At 43.6% G+C, this 25,578-nt stretch overlaps 1 protein-coding gene across 7 annotated transcripts in view; it reads left to right on the forward strand.

The window, feature by feature from the left end:
- The window catches only part of PUB49 (plant U-box 49), a 93,908-nt gene that overhangs the window by 44,974 nt on the left and 23,356 nt on the right, over nt 1-25,578 (forward strand). Inside the window, exons 1-2 of one of the 7 annotated variants that reach the window (XM_087689840.1) lie at nt 2,525-2,794; nt 2,913-3,026. The exons of the other annotated variants lie outside the window; for them this stretch is intronic. Coding sequence (XP_087545966.1) covers nt 2,540-2,794; nt 2,913-3,026 — 369 coding nt within the window. The 5' untranslated portion in view covers nt 2,525-2,539. Of the gene's footprint in view, nt 1-2,524; nt 2,795-2,912; nt 3,027-25,578 lie in introns of those variants that run through there. 7 annotated transcript variants of the gene reach the window in all.

Below are 25,578 nucleotides of genomic sequence, written 5' to 3' on the forward strand. Positions count from 1 at the left end.
AATTGACACGTGGTCTAATCTTTCTATTCTTCTTCAATACAATCACTATGGGTGACACCCAATTTGTGTACTCAATTTTATAAATGAATCTTGCTCTTTATGACTTATTGATTTTCTCTTTAATGGCGTGAGCATGTTTGGGATTCATCACATACGGTCACTGCTTGACCAACGTTGCATCAGGTGTCATCGGGATGTTATGAGTTACTATACTCAGATCTACCCCTTTCAGCTCATCAATGGACTGAGAGAACACATCTATGTACTCTTGCAAGAGAGCAATAAGAGTTGCCTTGTCATTCTCGATCAAGTTGTCGGCTACGAAAACAGGTCGGTGTGTCTCCCCTACCTTAGATAGATTGACATCCTTGACTTTAGCGGGTCCTTCTATAGGCTCCCTCACTTTCCCTTATCTTTTGGCTCCTAGCAAGACTACTATCCTATTGCCTTTCTTAAATCTCATGAATCATTTTGGTAGGTCTTGTGGCTTCCTCTACTTCCTTAGCTTGCAGATCCCTAAGTTGTTTCCTCCTTTTCTCCTTCAACCTTTGGCGCCTTAGGTGGTCTGGTATGTCTCCTTTGGTGCATTTGGTGTTAGGTGGTCAGGGTATCTTAAGATCTCTGTCTGAGCTTACTTCCAACTCAGAATCAAACTCTGCGTCTTTGCTAGAAGAGGGAGTCTCTACTGGATGTCGTAGCTCTGATGGTGATTCCGTTTTGAGTACTAGTGCAACACTTGGTTGGGCAAGACCTGCTCATTCATAATCAATCGCTCCTATGTGCTTCAACCAAGTGCAATCCCAATCCATTCGCATGACTTGTTTCTTGACTTTGAAGATGCTTTTCTTCTGCATTTTGGATTCTACCCGTATTTGTTCAATCATATGCCCCTCAGTGTTGTACTCTATCACGTCGATCTTTTCTTTGCTTTGATCACTAGAGGAATAGTAGTCTTTTTACTCATCCTCTAAACTATCCTCATCTAGATTCTCGTTATCTCCTAAGTCTTGATACTGCATTTCCTTGTCATCGATGATTATGTGCATCATAAGTTTGACGAATTGGTATTAATCAACATATCTTTGATTCTAGCAGATGGAAATGCACCATTTCAAAGTTGGGTAAGACAAAAGACCTTTTGGGCCATGTTGCAAGACGGCGGAAAGAGATTGCTTTTGAGTTGGGAGGACTACTTTAACATTTGAGTGGAATACGATTTGTTCTTCCAATACACCCAAGAGATAAAAAGAAAGCATAGAGAGCAAATGTTTTGCACTGTCTTCCATGATTTCAAGCCAGACAAAGATATAGAGTCACAGAAGTCAATGAAGTTGGCAGCATGGAGGCTTCTGTACAGGTAGTTCATAATATCCTTCTTTAATAGCATGTCTGTAGTGCTACCTTGCCAATCCATTCAAGATTTTCCAAATTCCAGCCATGCAAAAGGTGCTCCTCTTTGGATTCCTTCCAGGCTCTAGCTTGCAGCCCTCTCTTTGGATTCGTTCTCTCTTTGACTGTTTGAACTTTGAACTTTGACCCTTCTCTCATCTACAAAAAGGTGCTTCTCTCCTTCATACTTCCACACCAATTCAGCAAAGCACTTACAAGTTACCATTCTCATCTTCCTCTTTCCTGCACCCTATCGAAGCATTTGCCATTCTCAAATCTCATCTCCCATCCCCTCAGCCCTCGGGCCTCTATCCCGCACCCTATCAAAGCACTTGCCATTCTCATCTCCCATTTCCTCTCTCTCACTCTTGCTCTTTCAACTTTACCCCAATCCTTGGGCCTCTTGAGTCTCCCTCCCTTTCAACTCTCAAGACTCAAGTTTCAAGAGTCGAGACTCAAGCATGTCTCTCTCTCTCTCTCTCTCGGGCCTCGTTTATTCGTTATCGGCACCATGACTTGTGAGAAGCACGAGGCCTTCAATTTGCATACGATCCATGTGGAGAGGAACACAAAGAAGTCCAAGTTTTACCATTGGACATGCAAGTATTGCGGGAAGCGCTATACAAGTGGTGCAACTCGGCTTCTTCAACATCTTTCCAAGACGGGGGGAAAGTTACACCATGCAACGAGATCCCTCAAAACATTGTGGAGAAGATTTTCGCCAAGATGAGAGGGGGGACTCACAAGAGGAGGAGGAAGTGGCTTATCAGCACCAACTTCTATCCCTACTAACGAGGAAGCATCCAATGTGGGCGTATCTTCAACCGATGCGGGAGAGGCCTCTACCATTGGTTTGGAGGGGGGGGGGGGGGTTTCCACATCCGCATCCGGCTCCGGTAAAAGACTAAGAGTGGAGGCTCATGTGGTGCCGGAGAGACAATCGTCTCTCTCTCAAGCTCCCGGTCATGTGCGTGGATCGATTGCCTTTCTTAGAGAAAGGCAACGACTTGCGGACATTGAAATTGCACGCACGGTGATTGAGTGCAATCTTGCATTCAATGTCCTAAAGCAAGAGCAATGGAAGAAGATGGTAAAAGCCATTGCCAATGTGGGTTTATATGAAGGATGGATCGGTGTCACATACAACGGCATGAGGACGAGAAAGATTGATGAAGAGGAGGAGAGGATTGATAGAGTCCTTGATCCTATTTGGGTTGCATGGATAAAATATGGTTGCTTCATTCTCACCAACGGATGGAGTGATCGTAAGAAACGGGGCATCATTAACATACTCGTCTCATATCCCCTCAGCACTTACTCTTTGCGAGCCGTAGATACCGGGAAGAGGGGGAGAAAAACGACGGGCGCATTCATCTATCACCACATTCAACAAGCTATCATTGAGGTATACATTGCAATTTGCGTTTTAAATTTGTTTCACTTTCTTTCATTATGATAATATCATGACTCATAATTGAAATTTGATTTATACATAACTTGTAATTTGTAAATTTTGGTTGTAGGTGGGCCCCTCAAATATGGTGCAAGTTATTGTTGACAATGCATCGAATTGTTGGCGCATGGGCTGTTTGCTTGAGGCAGAGTTCCCTACAATTGTGTGGACTCCATGTGCAAGTGTAAACGCCCCGAACAACGTAGTATACTTAACAATTATGATATTCGCTTGCTTTCGAGATTTAATATAAAAGAGAATGAACACTTTAAGCTGAAAATGAAAATTACTCACAAAATTACAGCCATGAAAATGTAAAAGTAATGGAGACAAGATTGAGGGTTGAAGATGGGCAACCCCCCCTCGAAGGAATGTATTTTTGCTCAACCCAAGTCCCTTAGGGAAGAGCTCAGTTACAATCAACCTGAGAGTGAGGAGATGTAATTCTCACTCTCAGAAGATCATGCAAAGATGTACAAACACACATGCATTATCTATTATGGAATGATAAGAACTGATTTCTTTACAGTATGAGAGAAGAAAGAGGGGAAATCAGCCTTTCTACATCGTTGATCAGCAGTACATGGATAGGGCTTGCTTCTTGTTGCTAAAATGGAAGAAAGAGCTCGAGAAGGAGGTGCTGTAATGAATTTACAGGCTTGCTATCCTGTAAAACAGTAGTGATAGAAGAGGGAATATGGAGGAATTTGATAATGGAGAAGTGGGGGATGATGATGGGGATGGATGGGGCCAGTTTCTGGCTATCTGTGGGTGCTGTACATGAGTTTATAGCAAAGAAAAATGATGCTGAATGAAGAAAAACGAGCTCTTATTTATAGGAGAGGGAAGAGCTAGTACAAAAGGGGAAAGTGGAGTAGCACAAGACAAGTGTCCAGCCACATGTCATGAGATGTGACAAGTGGTGGGACACTTGGAAACTTATGTAACAAGTGTCTTGACACTTGTCTCTTCTCTATGGCCTTCCTTTTTGGGTTGAATACTGTCAAGAATAGAAACAACCAAATTTAGTAAGCACAGTCAGAGTACAGAACTTACTATTTTTAGAATGACATCCCTATTTTTTAGGACAAACATTTTTAGGCTAATTCGAGGCTCCTAAAATTTAGGGATCCCCCCAATATGGGTGTCATATGAAAGCTTTTTCCGTGTACATCGCAAAAATGATATCTGAATCTTCATGTGACTTTCCTATGCAAAGAAATGTGCATTTCAAGCTTTCAGCCCACACATGCACATTATACAAGCATTTCATGATCATGCCATCTTGTTGATTGTAACTATCTGTTCTGGTGGATCTAGCCCACACTTCAAGGCATCAATCCTTTCTGTGTGCGAGTCTAACCCTGATATGTGTGAGTTCTAGTCACAAGCGCCCAATCGGGCCATATAGGTGGAAGTGTGAACTATCTTTTCTCTAACCCACCGCGTGGGTCCACCATAACCTGTGACCACTCATCAGTGGCCAGCTCCAATGCACTTTTCTTTATATCTAATTAGTGCAAAGGAAATAAATTTAATAAATCATTATATAGACAAATTAATGAAAAAGGATACAAATTCTGTTTCTATAGAGTTGTGACTGTTAGAGAGATCACAGCCAGGTAGCAGACTTTAGCCTGGTGCAGTCGGATTGCATGCAGTCGGACTGCCACGTGGCAGTCCGACTCACTGTAGGCAGTCGTCTGCATTTAATGCAGTCGGCTACATTTAATGCAGCCGACTGGGCATTTCTGGTGCCCTATTTCCTGGCTGTCTCTGGCTATTTATAGTCGACATTCTCAGCAGTCTGCCACACTTCTCTGCTCGTAGATTACAGACCGGTGACACGCACAGATTCCGTCTCTGTTCGCAGATTTCAGACAGGAGACAGTGGAGACTGCAGCGGACTTCGAGGTGAACAGCAGGTTGCATCGTCGAGGTGGAGACATGCAGTCCAGCGCACTGCGCCCGTGTATATATCTGCATATCTTTGTATTCAGCACACTTTATACAGCAGATCTTCATCGTTCATTGTCTCTTTCTCTCTCTTTTCTCTCTGCGTTCTCTCTCTCTCAGTCCTACGCTTCCGCACCGCTGCACTCTGACATGCTATCAGAGCAGTGTTTGAGGGCTGACTGAGCGCAGAATCAACCTAAAGAGGAGTTTCTATCGCGACATAAATTTGCGTTTTTGCGTTTAAGGGCAGATAGGAGGGTTGCACCTTGGAACAAGGTTGAAACGAGTGTGGGCGCACAGGAAAGGAGTCCAGGTGGTGGATTTGCTGCTGTTTGACGCGGAGGAAGTTTGAGTTTTCAGCCTACAAGTGCAGGTTTTGCTTTTTCATCGCCTCCGGCGGGTGAAGAAGGTTCAGGACGCGGAAGAGCCTTAGCAGGTTGAGTTTTCCTAGTCAGAGGGGGCTGCTTTTGTGTTTGTGAAGGCATTACAGGTGAAGATGTCTACACAGATTGACTTGGAGTTCCAGGCGATTATGGACCGGAAGGTGCCTGTCTTACCGGCTCTTCCTGCAGATCAGAAGCTCGACGGCGACAACTACCGCATTTGGCGCGTCATGATGTTAGCCATCCTTGAGTCCTATGATTTGGCGGAGCTGGTACAGGAGGAGATTGACCGGCCTTCGGTAAGAGATGAGTCCAAACTCTCTTCCGATGCTCGTGCGGAGTTGGCCAAGACCCAGTCTCATTGGGACAAACCGAATGCCAGGATTTGTTCCTTTCTCTTTCTATCATGTACTACAGCCGTGATCGCTCACATTGAGCACTTGACGGTGGCTCGGGAGATATGGCTGGAGCTTGATCAGATGTACAATCGGATGACCCTAAGGAAGCGGGTTTCTGTGGAGGTACAGATGCGGACCTTGTCCGTAAATAAGTCTTCTTCGCTACGAGAGCACATTAACAAGCTAAGGCAGCTTCAGATGCAGGTTCAGAATGCGGGGAAGCCGATTTCCTCCGAAGACATGGCGATCACACTTTTGTCCCAGTTGCCGCCACGATTCGGTACATTTTACTCTGTCCTTATTGCTTCGGGGTAAGAGTCTACTCTTCGGTGGGAAGAGTTGGTTCCTATGGTCTTGGACCAAGAGGAACAGTTAAAGGGAGAGAATGCTTCCAAGTCGGAGGCGTTGACAGGTCAAGCCTCTTAGAAGAAGGGGAAGGACCAAAAGAAGAAGAAGGGGGATAACAAGTCCAAGAAGGACAAGGACAAAGACTCCACATGCCATATTTGTGGAAAGACTGGCCATTGGAAGAAGGATTGCCCTGACAAAGACACGAAGGACACCAAGAAGAAGGATACCAAGGATTTTGGAGCGGTGGTTGCATCCTCATCAGTTGCATTTCTTCATTTAGCTGTCATTGAGGACGCTTCACCGAATGCTTCTGATGCTGCGATGACGGCTCTCGAGGCTCGAGAGTGGATCGTTGATAGTGGTGCCTCACGGCACATGACTCCTTCATCAGATGGTGTCGCCCAGTTGCGACCCTCGCGTGGGCAGATTCTCATTGGAGACAGCTCTTCAGTATCTATTGCAGGTCGGGGTAAGATGCAGCTTATTCCCGATGGACGAGGTGGTACCCATACCTCAGAGGTTTTGCATGTACCAGGATTAGGGTACCATCTCCTTTCAGTTCATAAGATTTGCTCCCTTGGCCTTTTGGTGGAGTTTGACAGTACTACGGTGCGAGTCCTTGATCGTGGATCGAGGAAGGTTCTATCATCCGGATATGAGGAGAACGGCATTTCCAAACTGAAGTCTTCCACCGCCCTCTCTACTCTTCTTCTTACCTCTCAGTCACAGTCAGAGTTATGGCATGCTCGGTTTGGTCACCTGAACTATGACTATCTTCGGAGGGCGTCACGTGGACAGCTTGTTCGAGGGTTGCCGGATATAGTGGTGAGCCAGCAGCCATGTGTCTCCTGCATTCGGGGGAAGCAGCATAGGGATGCCATTCCCCACACAGCTTCGCGGCGGTCTACTTCACCGATGGAGCTAGTATCTACGGATCTCTGTGGCCCTATGAGGAATGAGTCCTTGCGTGGGAGCTCGTACTTCATGCTGATCGTGGATGACTACAGCAGGATGACATGGGCCTATTCTTTGGCATTAAAGTCAAAAGCTTTCTCACACTTCAAGGATTGGCTGCTCTTTGAGGAGAACCGATCGGGCCGGAAATTGAAGACCTTGCGATCCGACAAGGGAGGTGAATTTGTTTCTAATGAGTTTGCTCGGTTTTGTGCAGATAGAGGAATTCACCAGGAGTTTGCCAATATCAACACTCCTCAAGAAAATGGCATTCTTGAACGGAAGAACCGCAGTGTGATTGAGATGGCGCGCACCATGATGGAGCACCAACAGACCCCTCAGGTTCTGTGGGCCGAGGCTGTGGCTACTGCAGTCCACATCCTTAATCGATTCCCTACTTCGGCCGTGGAAGGGATGACCCCGTTTGAGGCTTATTTTGGGAGGAAGCCAGATGTTTCTTACTTCCGGGTCTTTGGGTGTGATGCCTATGTTCACATCCCCAAGGCTCACCGTGATAAATTTGAAGCAGCTTCTCGCAAACAGGTATTTGTTGGCTACAGCTCCCAGTCCCAAGGCTACCGACTGTATGATCCTGTCAAGCGGGATGTGTACACTAGCCGTGATGTGCGGTTTGTGGAGGTTCCGGCTACTTCAACGGGTGAGGAGCATCCCGTTCTTGGAGATCCAGGGGAGAGTTGGGCTCCTTCTACAGTTTCACTGGAGCCCGTGCCTTTTGATTATGATTTTGTTTCTGACACAGAGTCTACTGTTCCACCGGACACCTCTGAGGAGTTACCACAGGTGGATATTCCAGAGTCTTCTGCTGATGAAGAAAGACGAGGGGAGGTTCGGCCTCCTCCTCGCTGCGCCCGTGACACACTCCGTGATTCAGGGATCGAGGGGGTTCCTGAGGAGTGGGGACCGCAGGATGGTCCGCGGCGGTCACGGCGGCACCAGGCACATTCTACGGAGCTTGTTTGCTCCAACTATTGTTTGATGACCCGTGTTATGCAGGATCGAGAGCCCACCTCCGTGAAGGAGGCTTTACAGTCCGCACCATGGAAGAAAGCTATGTAAGCCGAGTTGGAGGCTATTGAGAGGAATGGCACTTGGTCACTTGTGCCCCGCCCCCCGCCCCCCGAATAAAAAGGTGATTGGAGTCAAGTGGGTCTTCAAGACCAAATACCTTAGCGACGGTTCTTTGGATAAGCACAAGGCTCGCCTTGTTGCTAAAGGTTTTGCACAGTGCCCAGGGATTGACTGTCATGATACTTTTGCCCCCACAGCTCGTATGGCGACCATTAGAGCTGTTCTTGCTTTGGCTGGCCATAGGAGATGGCCTGTTTACCAGTTGGATGTGAAGTCGGCCTTGCTCAATGGTGATTTGAAGGAGGAGATCTATGTTGAGCAGCCTCTTGGCTTTGGATCTTCCGATGGGAAAGTCTACAGGTTGAAGAAGGCCTTGTATGGCCTTAAGCAGGCTCCGCGTGCATGGAACGAGAAGATTGATTCGTTCCTCCAATCTCAGTTGGGATATCGGCGGTCCAAGGCCGATCCACAGCTGTATGTTCACACTTCCGAGGATGGTTGTGTGCTTTTTGTCTTATATGTTGATGATTTGATTGTCACAGGTGATCATGCACAGCATGTCCAAGAGACGAAGTCAGCTTTACATCGGACGTTCGAGATGACGGACTTGGGTCTACTCCATTTCTTTTTGGGCCATGAGATTTTTCAATCTCAGAGGGGGATCTTCATCTCTCAATAGAGATATGTATAGGAGCTCTTGGTGTCTTTTGAGATGGAGGAATGTCGGGCCCTATCTACTCCTATGGATCCGAATTGGAAGGCCACTTCCCATTCAGCTTTTCCTTTGGCGGATGCGTCCCGCTATCGTCAGTTGATTGGGTCCTTGATTTGGCTTCTCAACACTAGGGTTGATCTATGTTTTGCTGTTGGGCTCTTGGCAGGGTTCATGAGTGAACCTAAGACGGTGCATTGGCAGGCTGCTCAGAGGATACTTCGGTATTCGAGGGGGACGTCTGATTTAGGGATTCATTACCCCGCAGGCACAGATGGTTCAGATCTTGTACTTGCAGGTTGGAGCGACTCGGATTGGGCCGGTGATGTGGACCACATGCGGTCTACTACAGGTTACTGTTTTACCTTGGGTGCAGGTGTTATTTCATGGAGTAGCAAGAAGCAGCCCACGGTAGCCCTTTCGTCTACTGAGGCGGAGTATCGGGCCGCGTCTTCCACCACATGTGAGGCTGTGTGGCTTCGGAGATTATTGGAGGAGCTTGGGTGCCCCTAGACTCGTCCTACTTTGCTGTGATGTGACAATGAGAGTTGTATTGCCTTGGCACGGAACCCTGTTTTTCATTCCCGGACGAAGCACATAGAGATCCAGTACCACTTCATCCGAGAGAAGCTTCTGGATGAGACCATCACTGTGGAGTACTGTAAGACAGAGGACAATCTTGCGGATTTGTTTACGAAGGCACTTCCCCAGGCTCTACTTCGGAGACATTCCAGATCCCTCAGGCTTCTGCCCTGCCCAGGCTCTGAGAGGGGGTGTTAGAGAGATCACAGCCAGGCAGCAGACTTCAGCTTGGTGCAGTCGGACTACACAGTCGGACTGCCACGTGGAAGTCCGACCCACTACAGGCAGGCGGCTCCATTTAATGCAGCCGACTAGGCATTTCTGGCGCCCTATTTCCTGGCTGTCTCTGGCTATTTATAACCGATATTCTGAGCAGTCTGCCACACTTCTCTGCTCGCAGATTACAGACCGGTGACACGCACAGATTCCCTCTCTGTTCGCAGATTTCAGACAGGAGACAATGCAGACTGCAGCGGACTTCGAGGTGAACAGCAGGTTGCATCGTCGAGGTGGAGACACGCAGTCCAGCGCACTGCGCCCGTGTATATATCTGCATATCTTTGTATTCAGCACATTTTATACAGCAGATCTTCATCGTCCACTGTCTCTTTCTTTCTCTTCTCTCTCTCTCAGTCCTACGCTTCCGCACTGCTGCACTCTGACAGTGACAGCCCTCTGGCTTTTATTCAGCTGCCCTCAGCTGAAAAGCTTGTTGATATGGCTGAAGAATGTTTGGGTAATCCTTCATGAAATTTTCATCTACCCACTGTGCATTTGTTGTGGGTAGATTCTTGAATTTTAGTAAGAATTTTCGTGTCACAAGGCCACTTCTCGTGGTTCGATCCTTGAGAAACAAAATCTTTTCAAGTTCCAAGAGTTGCTCTGTTTCTTCAACTTCTGGGGGATCTTCAGTAATGGGTTCCTTTGGTTCTGGTCCTATGTAAGGTTTTAGCAAACTTACATGAAAAGCATTGTGTGTTTTCCAATGAGTAGGAAGCTCAAGTCGATAAGAAACTTCATTTATTTTCTCAATCACTTTGAAGTGTCCAAAGTATCTACTGGAGAGCTTTAGAAAAGATGAATTTTGACCAAAACCTTGTTTGAGCCTGCTTTTATCAAACTTTAGCAAGACATATTGACATTTTTCAAAAGCCAAAGGTCTTCTTCGTTTATCCGCTTGCTTTTTTTGTCGCTCTTGGGCAACTTTGATAGTGGCTCGAACTTGATCCATTGCAGTTTTTAAATCTGAAGTAAACTCATCAGCAGCAAAAATCTTATCTTTAGTGCGAATAATTGGAGGAGGAATCACTTTACCCTGTAATATTTCATTTGGAGCTTTCCCTGTGGATGAGTGCACTATATTGTTGTAAGCAAACTCCAATAATGGAAGATATTTCTCCCATTGTGACTTATGTTTACTAACATAAGCTTTCAACATATCCAAAAGAGTGAGATTCATCACCTCTGTTTGGCCCTCAGTTTGAGGATGAAAAACTGAGGAGAACTTTAAAGTGGTTCCCAAATTCTCAAATAAAGCACGCCAAAAGTTACTTGTGAATTTGGAGTCTCTATGTGAAATGATCTCAGAAGGCATACCATGTAATCTGAAGATATGTTGAATGAAAAGTCTTGCAGCTTGTGGGGATTTCAATGTTTTATGACATGGAATAAAATGTGTTTGTTTGCTAAATCTATCAATTATGACCCAAATCATATCATGACCTTGAGGTGTTCTTGGAATACCTGAGATGAAATCCATTGTGATAGATTCCCATGGATCTTTGGGCACTGGAAGAGGTTGCAACAATCCTGGAATCTTCTGCCTATCATATTTGGATTTTTGGCATACCAGACAAGCCTCAATGAAGTTATGTGTATCTCTTCGTAATGTTGGCCAATAAAAGTAGCGCTCAATTGCACTTAGAGTGGCTGCCCTTCCTCTATGCCCTGCATAAGGGGGTTCATGACTTTCTTTAAGCACCTTTTGTCGAACAGGAAGAGTGACACAAAGGCGATTGTTCATGAGAAGGTAACCGTATTTGATGTAATAATCTGGATGAGAACCTCCTTGCTGTAAATTTGACCAAATTGCTGCAAAATCAGTATCTTCATCATAAGTATTCTTCATCGTTTGAAAATCTTCATGATGAGCCACTGTAATAGTTGCAATGCGAGGCACTCTAGAAAGTGCATCAGCAACTACATTTTGTTTCCTTGGAGTGTACATAATTTGAAAATGAAACATAGACAAGAAATTTTCCCATCTTGCATGTTTCTCTTGCAAATGCTTTTGAGTCTTGAAATACTTCAAGCTTTCATGATAAGTTTTAATAAGGAATTCATTGCCTAAAAGATAATGTTTACATATCTTTAAAGCATGAACCACGGCTAAGAGCTCATTTTCATCAATGTCATATCTTTTCTCCACATCATTTAGACGACGGCTTTCAAAGGCTACGGCATGGCCTTCTTAATTTAGCACTGCACCAATACAATCACCGCAAGCATATGCTTCCACCACAAATGGTTTTACCAGATCTGGAATGATAAGAACAGGTCCAGAAGTAAGAGCTGTTTTCAGCCTTGTAAAGGCTGCCTTCTCTTTTTCCTTCCATTGGAAAGAGATCTTCTTCTTTGTAAGGTCATGAAGTGGAGAAGCTATATGTGCAAAATGCTTGATGAAGCGGCGGTAATAAGAGCGTAAGCCAAGAAACGATCGCACCTCATGTATATCATGAAGAAGAGGCTATTCTTGGATTATCCTGATCTTTTCAGGATCCATCTGAATCCCTTCAGAAGAGATGACATGCCCAAGGTAATTTATTTTATGCATGAAAAATTCACTCTTTTTACCATTTACCAAGAGTTGATTTTGTTGAAGTAATTGTAGAATAATTTCCAAGTGTTGATGATGCTCCTCTTCATTCTTGCTAAAGATAAGAATATCATCAAAGAAAGTACTGACATATTGTCGATGCTCTCTAAAGATGCGCTCCATCATTCGATTAAAGGTGGCTGGTGCATTGGTTAATCCGAAAGGAACCACCAGGAATTCATAAAGATCGTATGAAGTGCGGAAAGCAGTTTTATGTACATCTTGTGATATTACCCTAATTTGATGATGACCACTCTTTAGATCAATGCGGTTGAAAACCTTTGAGCCTCCTAGACGATCCAAAATGTCGTCAATTCTGGGAATAGGAAACCGATTCTTCACAGTGATTTTGTTGAGGGCTCGATAATCAATGCACATCCTGAATGTGCCATCTTTCTTTTGAACAAGAACCGATGAACAAAATGGTGAGCTACTTGGCCTAATTAGCCCACGGTTGAGTAGGTCTTCGACTTGCTTTCTGATTTCTTCTTGTTGAGGACGGCTCACACGGTATGGTGCTATATTAGGAGGAGAACTGCCCGGGATAATATCAATATGATGGTCTTCTGGCCTTTATGGGGGAAGCTGATAAGGAAGATCTTCCGAAAAACAATCTTTATACTTTTCCAAGAGCTGAAGTCGCTCTTGGTTTTCAGCATTCATATTATCTTTTACATCAGTGACATAAAGCAAACAACATTGAACACAATCCTTAATTGCTCTAGAGACTTGCATATGGCTTACCATAGGTATGGTGTCTCTAGAAACTCCAGCTTGGATCTCGTACTTCTTGCCTTTGTTGGTGAGTTCTACCTTCTTTTTCTGAGAGAAGATGGTTGAATCTACTCTATGATTCCAGGGCATGCCAAGAATCACATCGCAACCATCAAGGTCTCCGATACAGAAGGTATCTTCGTTAGTGTAGCCTTGAATTTGAAACTTGAGCTTGCCAATGTAGGGTATCACAGTCTTCACTGTGTCACCTTCATTAGCATTTAAAGCTTGGCGAACTTCTGCCGGAGTGTCCATCTCTTCATTCTTTAATCCAAGCTCTTTAGCTAATTGCAAGGAAATGATATTTTCATTCGCCCCAAGATCTATCAAGAATAGTGCTTGCTTACCTTGCAACTGTCCCCAAGCTTTTAATAATTTGCGCGTCTCTGGAGTGTGAGTCGTGTTTGCAACTACATCTTTGATAGCATTGATTTTCATTGGCGACTTAGGCTTGTTGTCAGAAACCTTGCTTTGTCCCTTGTTTGGACATTGCTTCGCTATGTGGCTTGTTTGTCCACATTTAAAGCAGTTCCCTTTTTTCATGAAGCGTTGCTTTTCTTCTTCGGAAAGTTGCTTTGCTTGTGGGTATAGATTGGAGCGAAATTGAGGAGCATTAGGAGGTGCATAGGGCTTCATCTTCTTTTGATTTGATGGCTGCTTTTGTCGCTGTTTTTGTCCTTCATTTGGGGCTGAATACTCCTCATCGTCAGCTACTCTCTTGTTATCATTCTTTTGGAATGATTTGTTGCCATTGTGCTCCATTTCCCATGTCTCAGTATAGTCAATGAGTTCCCTGAGACTAGAACAATGATAATGATTAAGAGCAGTACGAAGATTAAAATGCAAACCTCCTTGAAACTTCCTAAGCTTTTCCGAACTGCTGATCTTCTTGAAATGTTGGACCTTCAAAACTAGCTCCCAAAATCTCTTGGTATAGTCACCAAGTGACTCATTTTTCCTTTGCCAAAGCCGATCCCATTCCATTTTTACATCTCTTTTGAAATGAACAGGAAGAAATTGGCTTTGTATCACGCGAACAAAGGACCGCCATGATTTTGGGGTAGCATGATCATATTCCAACCCCGTCCGCCAAGTATGGGCTAAGTCGGTTAAATGTAAAGCTGCAAACTTAATCTTTTCTTTTTCTTTATACTTGTCACGACCATACAAAATTTGAAATTGACGAATAAACTTCAGAAGAAGATCAGGATTTCGGGAACCATCATACATACTGAACTTGATCTTCTTTTCAAGTTGAGATAGTGACTTAGTCTTCTTCTTTTTCTTATGCCTTCGTCCATGCCCGGATCTTGAGGTTGAAGATGATGAAGTGCTTGATGGGGATGAAGATGGAGACGAGGGTGAAGAATGTCGATGCCTTTGACGATGATGAGGTCTTCCACGAGAAGGGTGTGACTCTTCGTTACTAGAAGAGGATCCATTAGAATAGGCGCTAGATGACTTTGAAGAAGAGGATGAGCTTCGATGCGATCTCTTTCTTTGTCTTGAAGTAGAATGTGACTGTCTCTTAGAAATAGTTGGACTTCTTGATCAGCTCCTTTCATTGGTATGGCTTTGTCTCCTTGAAGCAGACGGGTTTCTTTCCTTGAATTCTTTGGGATTCTCAACTTTTTCTAGTTTGAGAAGTTGGTCACGAATTTGCAGATTCTCCTCTCTAAGACTTTGAATGGCTTGAAGGATAGCACTCGACTGATCCATTGAGACTATTAAGGAAAAAAAATATGCTCAAGCACTCAATGCAAGGGCTGAAAACAAACAAACTTATAATTGTAAGCACTACCAGTGTTGGGGTGAGGACCGAGCCAAAGCTCTGATACCACTATAAACGCCCCGAACAACGTAGTATGCTTAACAATTATGATATTTGCTTGTTTTCGAGATTTAATATAAAAGAGAATGAACACTTAAAGCTGAAAATGAAAATTACTCACAAAATTACAGCCATGAAAATGTAAAAGTAATGGAGACAAGATTGAGGGTTGAAGATGGGCAACCTCCCCTCCAAGGAATGTATTTCTGCTCAACCCAAGTCCCTTAGGGAAGAGCTCAATTACAATCAACCTGAGAGTGAGGAGATGTAATTCTCACTCTCACAAGATCATGCAAAGATGTACAAACACACATGCATTATCTATTATGCAATGATAAGAACTGATTTCTTTATAGTATGAGAGAAGAAAGAGAGGAAATCAGCTTCTCTTCATCGTTGATCAGCAGTACATAGATAGGGCTTGCTTCTTGTTGCTAAAATGGAAGAAAGAGCTCGAGAAGGACGTGCTGTAATGAATTTACAGGCTTGCTATCCTGTAAAACAGCAGTGATAGAAGAGGGAATATGGAGGAATTTGATAATGGAGAAGTGGGGGATGATGATGGGGATGGATGGGGCCAGTTTCTGGCTATCTGTGGGTGCTGTACATGAGTTTACAACAAAGAAAAATGATGCTGAATGAAGAAAAACGAGCTCTTATTTATAGGAGAGGGAAGAGCTAGTACAAAAGGGGAAAGTGGAGTAGCACAAGACAAGTGTCCAGCCACATGTCATGAGATGTGACAAGTGGTGGGACACTTGGAAACTTATGTGACAAGTGTCTTGACACTTGTCTCTCCTCTATGGCCTTCCTTTTTGGGTTGAATACTGTCAAGAATAGAAACAACCAAATTTAGTAAGCACAGTCAGAGTACAAAACTTACTATTTTTAGAATGACATTTCTATTTTTTAGGACAAGCATTTTTAGGCTAATTCGAGGCTCCTAAAATTTAGGGACCTCCTAAAATTTAGGGACCCCCCCAATATGGGTGTCATATGAAAGCTTTTTCCGTGTACATCGCAAAAATGGTATCCGAATCTTCATGTGACTTTTCTATGCAAAGAAATGTGCATTTCAAGCTTTCAACCCACACATTCACATTATACAAGTATTTCATGATCATGCCATCTTGTTGATTGTAACTATCTGTTCTGGTGGATCTAGCCCACACTTCAAGGCATCAATCCTTTCTGTGTGCGAGTCTAACTCTGATAAGCGTGAGTTCTAGTCACAGGCGCCCAATCGGGCCATATAGGTGGAAGTGTGAACTATCTTTTCTCTAACCCACCGCGTGGGTCCACCATAACCTGTGACCACTCATCAGTGGCCAGCTGCAATGCACTTTTCTTTATATCTAATTAGTGCAAAGGAAATAAATTTAATAAATCATTATATAGACAAATTAATGAAAAAGGATACAAATTTTGTTTCTATAGAGTTGTGACAGGAAGTCATTGTTAAGGAGTGTGGGGAAGGCTTAACTATTGGACTACAATCCCAAAACAAATGCAAAATTCACGATAGACGTTAGGGTAGTGTGTTCCTTAGATGCTCCTAGTTGCGAGGTTGAAGGGTGTGTTCTTTGAGTATAGAGAGATCCGTGGCTAATGCTTACAGTCAATGTCGGGTCGACAGGTGGTGGGTTTGGTCGGAAGCTGCTAATAAGTGGTGGCTTTTGAATCATGGCTATAAGGGACCCATTATTTTTCGTAGTTTCTAATTGGGAGCCGCCTTGAAGTGGTGGATATCAAATGCAGGTTGATTAATACTTCGGTCATCAACATGACACTTAATCCAAGGAATCCCCATAACTCGAAAGATTCCCTCATGGAGGACATTGGGAAGCTCAAGTGGGTGAGGAGGGTGGTCTACATTGTACAAAGCTATATCAATTGTCACATTCTTCACGGTAAAGGTAAAGGTACTTGTGATGTATCGTGAGCATAGCACACTAGAGTTGAATAAGCCTTTTTCAGCTCGCTTTGCTTACATGTGGTTATTGCTGGAGTACCTTTATGAGGTGTAGTTCGCCTTGCGCTAGACAGTGATGTCCACTCTATGGAATTTGTGGGATGAGCATGAGATAGAGGAGATCAAAGCCATTTAGCGCTTGTGTCTTAATGAGCAATTTTGGCAAGAAGTCCGTGCTGTTGTCATTGTCGTGACTCCCTTTATAGGGTGTTATGTATGAGTGATTGGGAGGGGTCCACCATGGGCCTTCTCATTTACTTCTTTAGAGCGGCATTGGCGGAGGTACGTGCTTGTACAGTGATCACAGAGACAGTGTGCACATGTTTTCGAGATAGCAGAGAGGGGATGGGTGTGGATGCATAAACCCATCCATGGTTTTGCTGCATTGGTACATCTAGCCTACAAGTCACCGGCGGTCATGGATGATAGAGGGTTCCTTTCAGAGCAGCTTGCTTATTTGACTCATATGGTCCTTGTTGATAACCACAATGTAGTGCTAGAGGAGGTAGGACGCTATGCAGATTAGAGAGGGCATGTGGCTTTTGCTTCTCCTGCTTGTTGGAGGAGAGAGTCACTTGTGAAGCCTTTATTTTGGTGGCAAAACTTTGGATACGCACTAGAGACCCTTCAGTCCTTAGCCATGAGGGTCCTTGCTCAAGATTGCTCTTCGGGTGCATGTGAGAGAAACTGGAGTGGCTATTCTCTCATTTACACAAAGATTCGCAATTGACTTAGCACACGACAGCTAGAGCGGCTAGTCTATTGCTACACTAACTTACACATGACGAGGGCTATGATGAGCATGGGTAGTTCGAAGCAGGTAAAGTTTAAACACTTAATCATAACATTTAAAATTTGTTGTTTTAACTTTTAAACTTTAAACTTTGAAGTTTAAACTTTACAATTTAGACTTTAGCATTTACAATGAATCATGATCAATCTTACGTGCATCACTACATTGTGTAGGTGAATGTTGATACATTCAAGTTGACGGGTGTCACTCTTCCGAGTATACATAGGGAGGTGGATGAGGAGGAGGAGACGATTTTAGTAGAGCTCTATAGAGAGCTTATAGTAGTAGATACTCGTGACACTCACAATCAACATGCTCGTAGGTGAGGAGTTCCAGTAGGTGGTAGCAGGGGCATGGTCATTCGACACCCTCCATCATCGAGGAGGGGTGGTTCGAGTGGCTTGCAGACATATGTAAGGCGAGGCTTTAGTAGCTCACATCTTGTGCCTCATGATGACATCCCCCCCTTGCCTACACAGCTGCCACCTAGGAAGCCATCATTTGATAATGATGGTAACCTCATCAGTGAGGATGAGTATGAGTCTCTGTCTCATCATCGGATGCCGAGGAGTCATCTTTAGATTGTCTTGATGAGCACTCAGATGGTTCTGATGATGATGATGATGTCAAAAGATGACGTACCAGCAAGATAGTAGGGTTTGCGGGGAGGAACACGGAGTGAACTCAGTAAACATGGAGAAGAGAAGAGAAGAGAAGAGAGAAAAAACTCTCATGAATGAAATGATGAAGTTTCGAATCATGAAGTGAATGTGATACAAGGGAACAAGGGTGCCGTAGCACAAGGAAGATGATGAAGACAGCCACGAACCACGAACCGCAATGTTCTCCTGAAGGGGTGTGAGGGTAGTGGAGAGGCTGGAGAGAAGAGGTGACGGACTGAATTAATTAGCTGCGAGGAAGGAATGAGAGAGTTGCCTATAAATAGGTATACTTAGTCTAGGATGGCGCCTCTTTTTTGGGTTGCAAACCCTAAACGCAAAATGTAGAAACGCAAAAACGCAAATTGCAGGTGAAGGGTAAAGGGTTTCTCAACACCCCCTCTCAGGCCCAAAAAGGGGAACAAGAGAAGAGTGAGGTGGAGATGCAATGTTACATGCTGAAGAATGCTCATGCAGTAGGTGCCATTTGGACAGTGTCCCTCATGGGGAAATGGTTCACTTGCCAAAGCGCCCTAGTACAAAGATGATGAAAACATGCAGTGCATAGGAGGAATGTTAGACTTTGTGTGGTGCTGAGAACCATAAGGATATGCCTGTACTCGATCTTCGAAGGTGGCTTCATGCTAACCAAGTGACCAAGGCAAGAAGAGAAGAGGAGGAAGAAGATGTAGAGGATCCCTAAGATCCAATATTTCCACCGGAATGGAAACCTGCAGCAAAGAACAGTAGACAGAGTGAACTGGAGAAATCGAAACTCAACCCTCGGGAGAGAAGCCACTAGCTCCGTGCATCCATGCTGGAAAGAATGATTGGTCGAAGATCTTGGGTATCAGTAGAAGAGATGATTGGTCGAAGATATGCATCCCAAGAAAGTAGAGGATGGGTGAAGAACTTCATGTGGAGTAGGTTCCCCCTCTGAGGTGGGAGGTGGAAGGGCCCCCCGCTGAAGTCCAAAAAGAAGTAGATGCCCCCTCTGAGGGCAAAGAAATAACATCCCCCTCTGAATCCCCCTCTGAAGTAGATAGGGAATCCAAAAACTCATGGATCACGGACTTTGAAATGTCTGATGACGAAGGAAGTGCCACCGGTCGTGCCGAAGAGCTCCTAGAGGTAGCCTCTCGAACTTGAGTAGTCGAGGGTGGGGAAGGGTAGGGCTCAGAATAAGCAAGAGGTGGGCAACAGTCACTGTCTCTCAGTGCAGCAGTCTGGGTAGCCGAAGAAGAGGAAGGAGTCGAGTAGCCATTGTCTCTCGAAGGAGCAGATTGACGAGGAGACAGTATCAAACAATCACTGTCTCTCGATGGAGCGGACTACAGATCCGTAGGTGGTGGAAGCCACTGCACCTGAAAATAAGTGGGAGAAGATTGCCACTGGCATTGTGATGATCTCCAGGAGGTCATAGCGCCAATCGATTCTCCATGTGCTCAAAAGGACTTAGTGCGCATCGAAAGTGTCTTATTGCCTTGAGCGTAGTACTCTGATAGCCGACACAGAACAATCTCTGTGGCCCAGAAAGGAGAGGTGGCACAAGGAGTGCTTGGTGGAAGACGCATATACCCCGGGGGGGTGGGGAGCAAGGGTCGAAGTCGGCAAGCATTGGTGGTGTGTCCAGTGATGCCATAGTAGGAGCACCCAATAGTTTGGTCATCTAGTGGTAAAGAAGCCATGGATACCAGTGTGCCTTATTGAAGAAGGAAGAGGTCAGTCACCACGAACCACGAACCGCAATGTCCACCTCAAGGGATGTGAGGGCAGTGTGAAGCACAAACCACAATGTCTGCCTCAAGGGGTGGGAGGGTGGTGGAAGGGCTGGAAGTGAGCTGCCAGTGGGAGGAGGATGTGACCAACAGTAAGAGGTTGCAACTAGTAGAAAAACGCAGGTGAGGGAGAGAAAGACTAAAAACGCAAGTGAGAAGAGAGAAATACTAAAAACGCAAGCAACATGTGAGAAAGACTAAAAACGTAGGCAGGATAGCAACAACAGTCAATATGCTGAAATCAGCTCTGAATAGTTTATGATAGGCTGGAAATAGGCGCCAGACTGTTGTAGACAGCAATGGCCAGCTTGGACCGTGATGTCCTCCGTGTGTGGGGTGTGGGCAGCAAGCTGAAATACCTGAAATTTGCAAAAACGAGATTGTTTTTTGAATGGAGAGTGATCAACAACAGCCGTTCTGGTGTAAACAACTGCAAACTGCAGATGAAAGGTTGGAAACAGGCGTCAAACTGTAGATGACAGCAAGGACAACTGAGACTGCGATGTCCTCCGTGAAAGGGGTGTGGGCAACAAGTTGAAAACATCTGAAACCTGCAAAAACGAGATTTTGATGCAGCGGAAGAAGAAGAGAATTGGATGCCAAACCCGCCACCGATCTTTGCCTTCACCGCGGAGTGGAGGATCTTTACCACTGTTTGAGCGGAATTGGCTTTGATACCATGTCTAAAGATGACGTACCAACGAGACAGTAGTGTTGGCGGGGAGGAACAGGAGTGAACTCGGCAAACATGGAGAAGAGAGGAGAAGAGAAGAGAGAAGAAACTCTGAAGAATGGAATGATGAAGTTCTGAATCATGGAGTTAATGTGATACAAGGGAACAAGGGTGCCGTAGCACAAGGAAGATGATGAAGACAGCCACGAACCACGAACCACAATGTCCCCTGAAGGGGTGTGAGGGTAATGGAGAGACTGGAGAGAAGAGGTGACGGAATGAATGAATGAGCCGTGAGGAATGAATGAGAGAGTAGCTTATAAATAGGCATAGTTAGTCTAGGATGGCGCTTCTTTTTGGGGCTGCAAACCCTAAACGCAAAACGCAGAAACACAAAAACGCAAACTGCGGGTGAAGGGTCTCTCAAGAGATGATGATGATGATAGTGATTCCTCATCATAGATTCATCATTCATATGACATATGTCTATCTTTTTTTTTGTATCAGATATAATAGATTATAGTTGTATGATGTATCGCATGTTTTGCGTAGCCCATGCGACGGTGATGGTCATCCTCATGTATTCATCTTATTCTGTAATGAAATGGCTATTTCCACTTTAAACATGCATTCTATGATCTATCATTTAATGATTAATGGTTTTTGTTATTTAAAAAATCATATCAATTTTTTTCTTACTATTATCGTACCGTACCTTATTAAATCATAAGGTATCAATTAGTACCATATTTTATCGTACCGTACCGTATTGTACCTTTCGTACTTGACAACTATGCTTGCGGATCTGAAAAAGAGTTGCAAGTAGAAATCGAAACTTGAAGGCCTTTTTGGCTCATATGGCCAAGTCTTTTGTGCCAAAATTCCATTTGTGAATGAACTTTAGCCACAACCAAGAACTTGCTAGGTAATGCTTTACAATGCAAATAGTACAAAGTCCCCTTTTTACTGCCCTTAACAATTAGCATAGAGCCCTTATGGACCTTCCAAGGTCCACCACCAAAGGTAGTAAAATATCCTCTTGCATCAAGTTGCGCAAGTGACAGTAGACTTTTCTTTATGCCAAGTACATATCAAACATCCTGTAAAATCAGCTCTTCGCCGTTTTCAAGGGCCAAGTAAATAGTACCTACACCCTCTATCTCACATGCATAGTTGTTACCCAAGTAAACCTTGCCTAGGTAACCTGTAGTGTATCGAGAAAATGACTCCAAAGAGGGAGTAATATGAAAAGAGGCACTGTTGTCTACTATCCATGATTGAAACAACCCATCATGAGTTGAAAGTAAAGTATCAATTACCTTCTTTTTGGTGATGTGCATATCACTTGCTGTTGCTGTAATATCTATATCATTGCATGAGGTTGCAACAAGTATCTCTCCAGTGTTAGAGAGCTCTTCAAGGACTACACTAGATGCAATATTTGCCTTTGCAACTTCTTTTGAGGGAGAGCTGTCATCATCTTTGTTATCATCTTTCTTTTTCTTTCCTTGCTGTTTCTTTCTTTATTACTCTTTCTTGTAGTACCAACAATCAAGCTTTTTATGCCCTTTACGCCCATATTGATAGCAAGTAACATCTTGCTGTTTGCCCTTACTTTTAGTTCTACTTTTGCCTTTATTTGTTGTATCACCCGTCTTCTCTGACCTACCTCTAAGATGATAGGATGACTATTGCTTTCTCCATTGGACTTTCTTCTAATCTTCTCATTGAGGATAGAGCCCCTAACACCATCAAAGGTTAAAGCAGGGTTGTTGCTAAGTGAAACAACCAAAGACTCCTAGCTCTTAGGCAAAGTCATTGACAATAAAATAGCCTTTAGTTTATCATTGAAGAGTTGTAAACTAGGCTCTTGAAAACTGACTCAAAATCCTTGTGAAAGTACTCAAATGCTCAGATGTTAGCTTAGACTCATCCAACTACATGTTCACAAGCTTGCGCATGAGATGCACTTGATTTACTGGAGTTGTATTCTCATAAGTATCCATTAACTCTTTCCATATAGCATAAGCTGTATCAAGACGCTTAATGTCTGTAAGTACATTCATTATCAGATACAACCATTTTAATGTATGCAATGGCCTTCTTGTTGAGTCTAGCCCAATCCTCATCTGTTATAGTTGTAGGCTTGGTTTCCAAGAGAGTATCATCATAATCCTTGAGAAACAAAATGCCTTGCATCCTGTCCTTTCACTGATCAAAGCTAGTGTCGTCAAACCTCTTGATTTCAAGAAGGGATTTAGTGTCATTGCTACTAGAAGCATTAGTGGTCATTTTTCAGCAAAGTGCCAAGTATCAATGCTGTATTTTATGACAGCAAATAACACGGTGAATATTCAGCTAATTTCAGCTCAAAATTTCAGGAAATAAGAGCAAGATTTGGTCCAGATACATGAACAGTAGTAGAAAGGATGACTTTCATCAATATAACTGAAATTTCAGCCTACATTCCATGCATACATCACTGCAAGCTGACTCCCACTTCAGCAATATCACCAAAAATGCATTTGCAACAATCCCAGATCTACAAATGATCACTAAGATTTTTGCACCATGAATATTTAGCAATACATCAAGTCAATAAGAGCTGCCTAACATGTAAACTGCATACATGTGTGCCCAAAAGCACTTTCTGATACACAAAAACCATAAAAAATTCTTTGCTATTTCTCCAAAAATTTCACAAGTGGGAGTTAATAAACTCGAATCACATTGCTTACAACACCAAGATTGCTTCAACAATGTCCCCAAAGTGCATTTCACAAATCAAATTTGCCACAATTCACAAATTTCAGCAAAAGCCTCAAAATTTCGCTAAGAGCAATTTGCCTTGATTGCATTAATACATGTTTTCAAGAGCATAGAATAGGCAAATTTAGCAAAATTTTGCAAAAGCCCCAAGTTTCTCAAGTCCAAATGTGCACTAATGTCAAAAAATTCGGCTCAGTTGAGCAAAATTATCGATACATGAAAAACCCCAAAAATTTCAAAGTCAATGTGTACAATTCTTGCAAATCTTGGGTCAAATGTCACTATTATGTATAAATAGCACCAATTTTGAAAAAATGCCAAAATTTTCGGGCACAAATCTGCTCAAATTAGTGAATTGTGCTTACATGCATGAACCCTTGTTAGTGATGAGTAGGGGGACATGCTTGCTAATATATTTAAAAAAATGATGGATTTGGCATGCACTGTCTATGGCTCGTTGACGTGACTTGCAATGAGCAGCGTGACTTGTCGTGAGCTGTAAACAGATTGCTGCCAGTTATTGTGAAGAATTTCTTGGTCCACACTGACTTGAAATTGTTGTGTGTGGCCTGTTGCTGATTGCCACTTGTTGTCGTCTACTTGCAGAAGCGAGGACTTGCTACTCTCTTCGCGTGTGCGAGTTGAAACTGACCCGCCACCTTAGCCGCAGTTGTGATACTAGTATGAAGTGGAGAGTGAGCAATAGAAGTGGAGGTCAAAAGTGCGAGCAACAATGTTGAATTTGGGAGAGAATGAATGCAAAGATAGGTGCACTAGATTGTGATGGTACACAAATAATAAAGAATGTTTTTATATATTAGGGTACAATAAGAATGTGTCCACACCCGTATAACTTTATACATGGAGGCGAAGGGACTTTATACCCAACACTGTTGAGGGAATGTCAGAGAAGATGAGAGGAAGCTAAGGAGAGAAATTTCAGAATTTCATTGCCAGAATGTGCCTAGATTTGTTGTTGCCGCCTTGGCCTTGTACCAATAATTGCATGTTGTTTGATAGCCCAAACCATATTGTCTGTTGCTCCTAACCTTGTGGATGATATTGCATGCACTTTGGTATGCTTTTAAAGTTGTTGACGCCAATGGGTCCTTTGGTGCCTACCAATGGTCCAAGACTACTCTTGATAGGCTTGGAACCTCTCTCATAGCAACTCTCCTCTCTCAATTTCTAGAATTGCCATAGTTGTTAGGTATGAAAGGTACGATATTGTATGGTCTGATAGAATATGATACTAAATGGTATCTTAAGATATTATAAGGTACGATATGATATTAATACATAATTTTTTTTTGGTATTTTGGACTAAAGATGATAGAATAAGTGTGTAAAGTCTAAAGAGCAATGTTATTAGAGTATAAAAGATGATTACTTGAGGGTAACATCCCAAAACCTCTATGGTATATGCCTCATGTGCAATATGTGCTACGATATACAAGTTACAAGTACATAGATGGGATTGGACTTTGAATACATCATACATAAATGATGATACAAATAAGAGAAGTGTAGGCTTGAGAGAGAGAGAGAGAGAGAGAGAGAGAGAGAGAGAGAGAGAGAGAGAGAGAGGACATACGAGCGAGATAGTAGGGTTTGTGGGGAGGAACAAGGAGTGAACTCGATAAAGATTAAGAAGAGAACAGAAGAGAAGAGAGAAGAAACTCTGATGAATGGAATGAATGTGATACAAGGGAACAAGGGTGTCGTAGCACAAGGAAGATGATGAAGACAACCACGAACCACGAACCACAATGTCCTCTTGAAGGGGTGTGAGGGTAGTGGAGAGGCCGGAGAGATCAGTTGACGGATTGAATGAATTAGCCGTAAGGAATGAATGAGAGTGGCCTATAAATAAGCACAATCAGTCGAGGGTGGCACCCCTTTTTGGGGTTGCAAACCTTAAACACAAAATGCAAAAACACAAAAATGTAAATTGCGGGTGAAGGGTTTCTCAACACCCCCTCTAAGGCCCAAAAAGGGGAACAAGAGAAGAGTGAGGTGGAGATGCAATGCTACATGCTGAAGAATGATCATGCAGTAGGTGTCACTTGGACAGTGTCCCTCTTGGGGAAATTGTTCAAAGCGCTCCTAGTACAAAGATGATGAAAACATGCAATGCATAGGAGGAATGTCAGACTTTGTGTGGTGTCGAGAACCACAAGGATATGC

Source organism: Lygodium microphyllum, chromosome 12, assembly GCF_053477565.2.
Source record: "Lygodium microphyllum isolate KBCC chromosome 12, Lygodium_microphyllum_v1.1.10, whole genome shotgun sequence".
Lineage (NCBI taxonomy): Eukaryota > Viridiplantae > Streptophyta > Polypodiopsida > Schizaeales > Lygodiaceae > Lygodium > Lygodium microphyllum.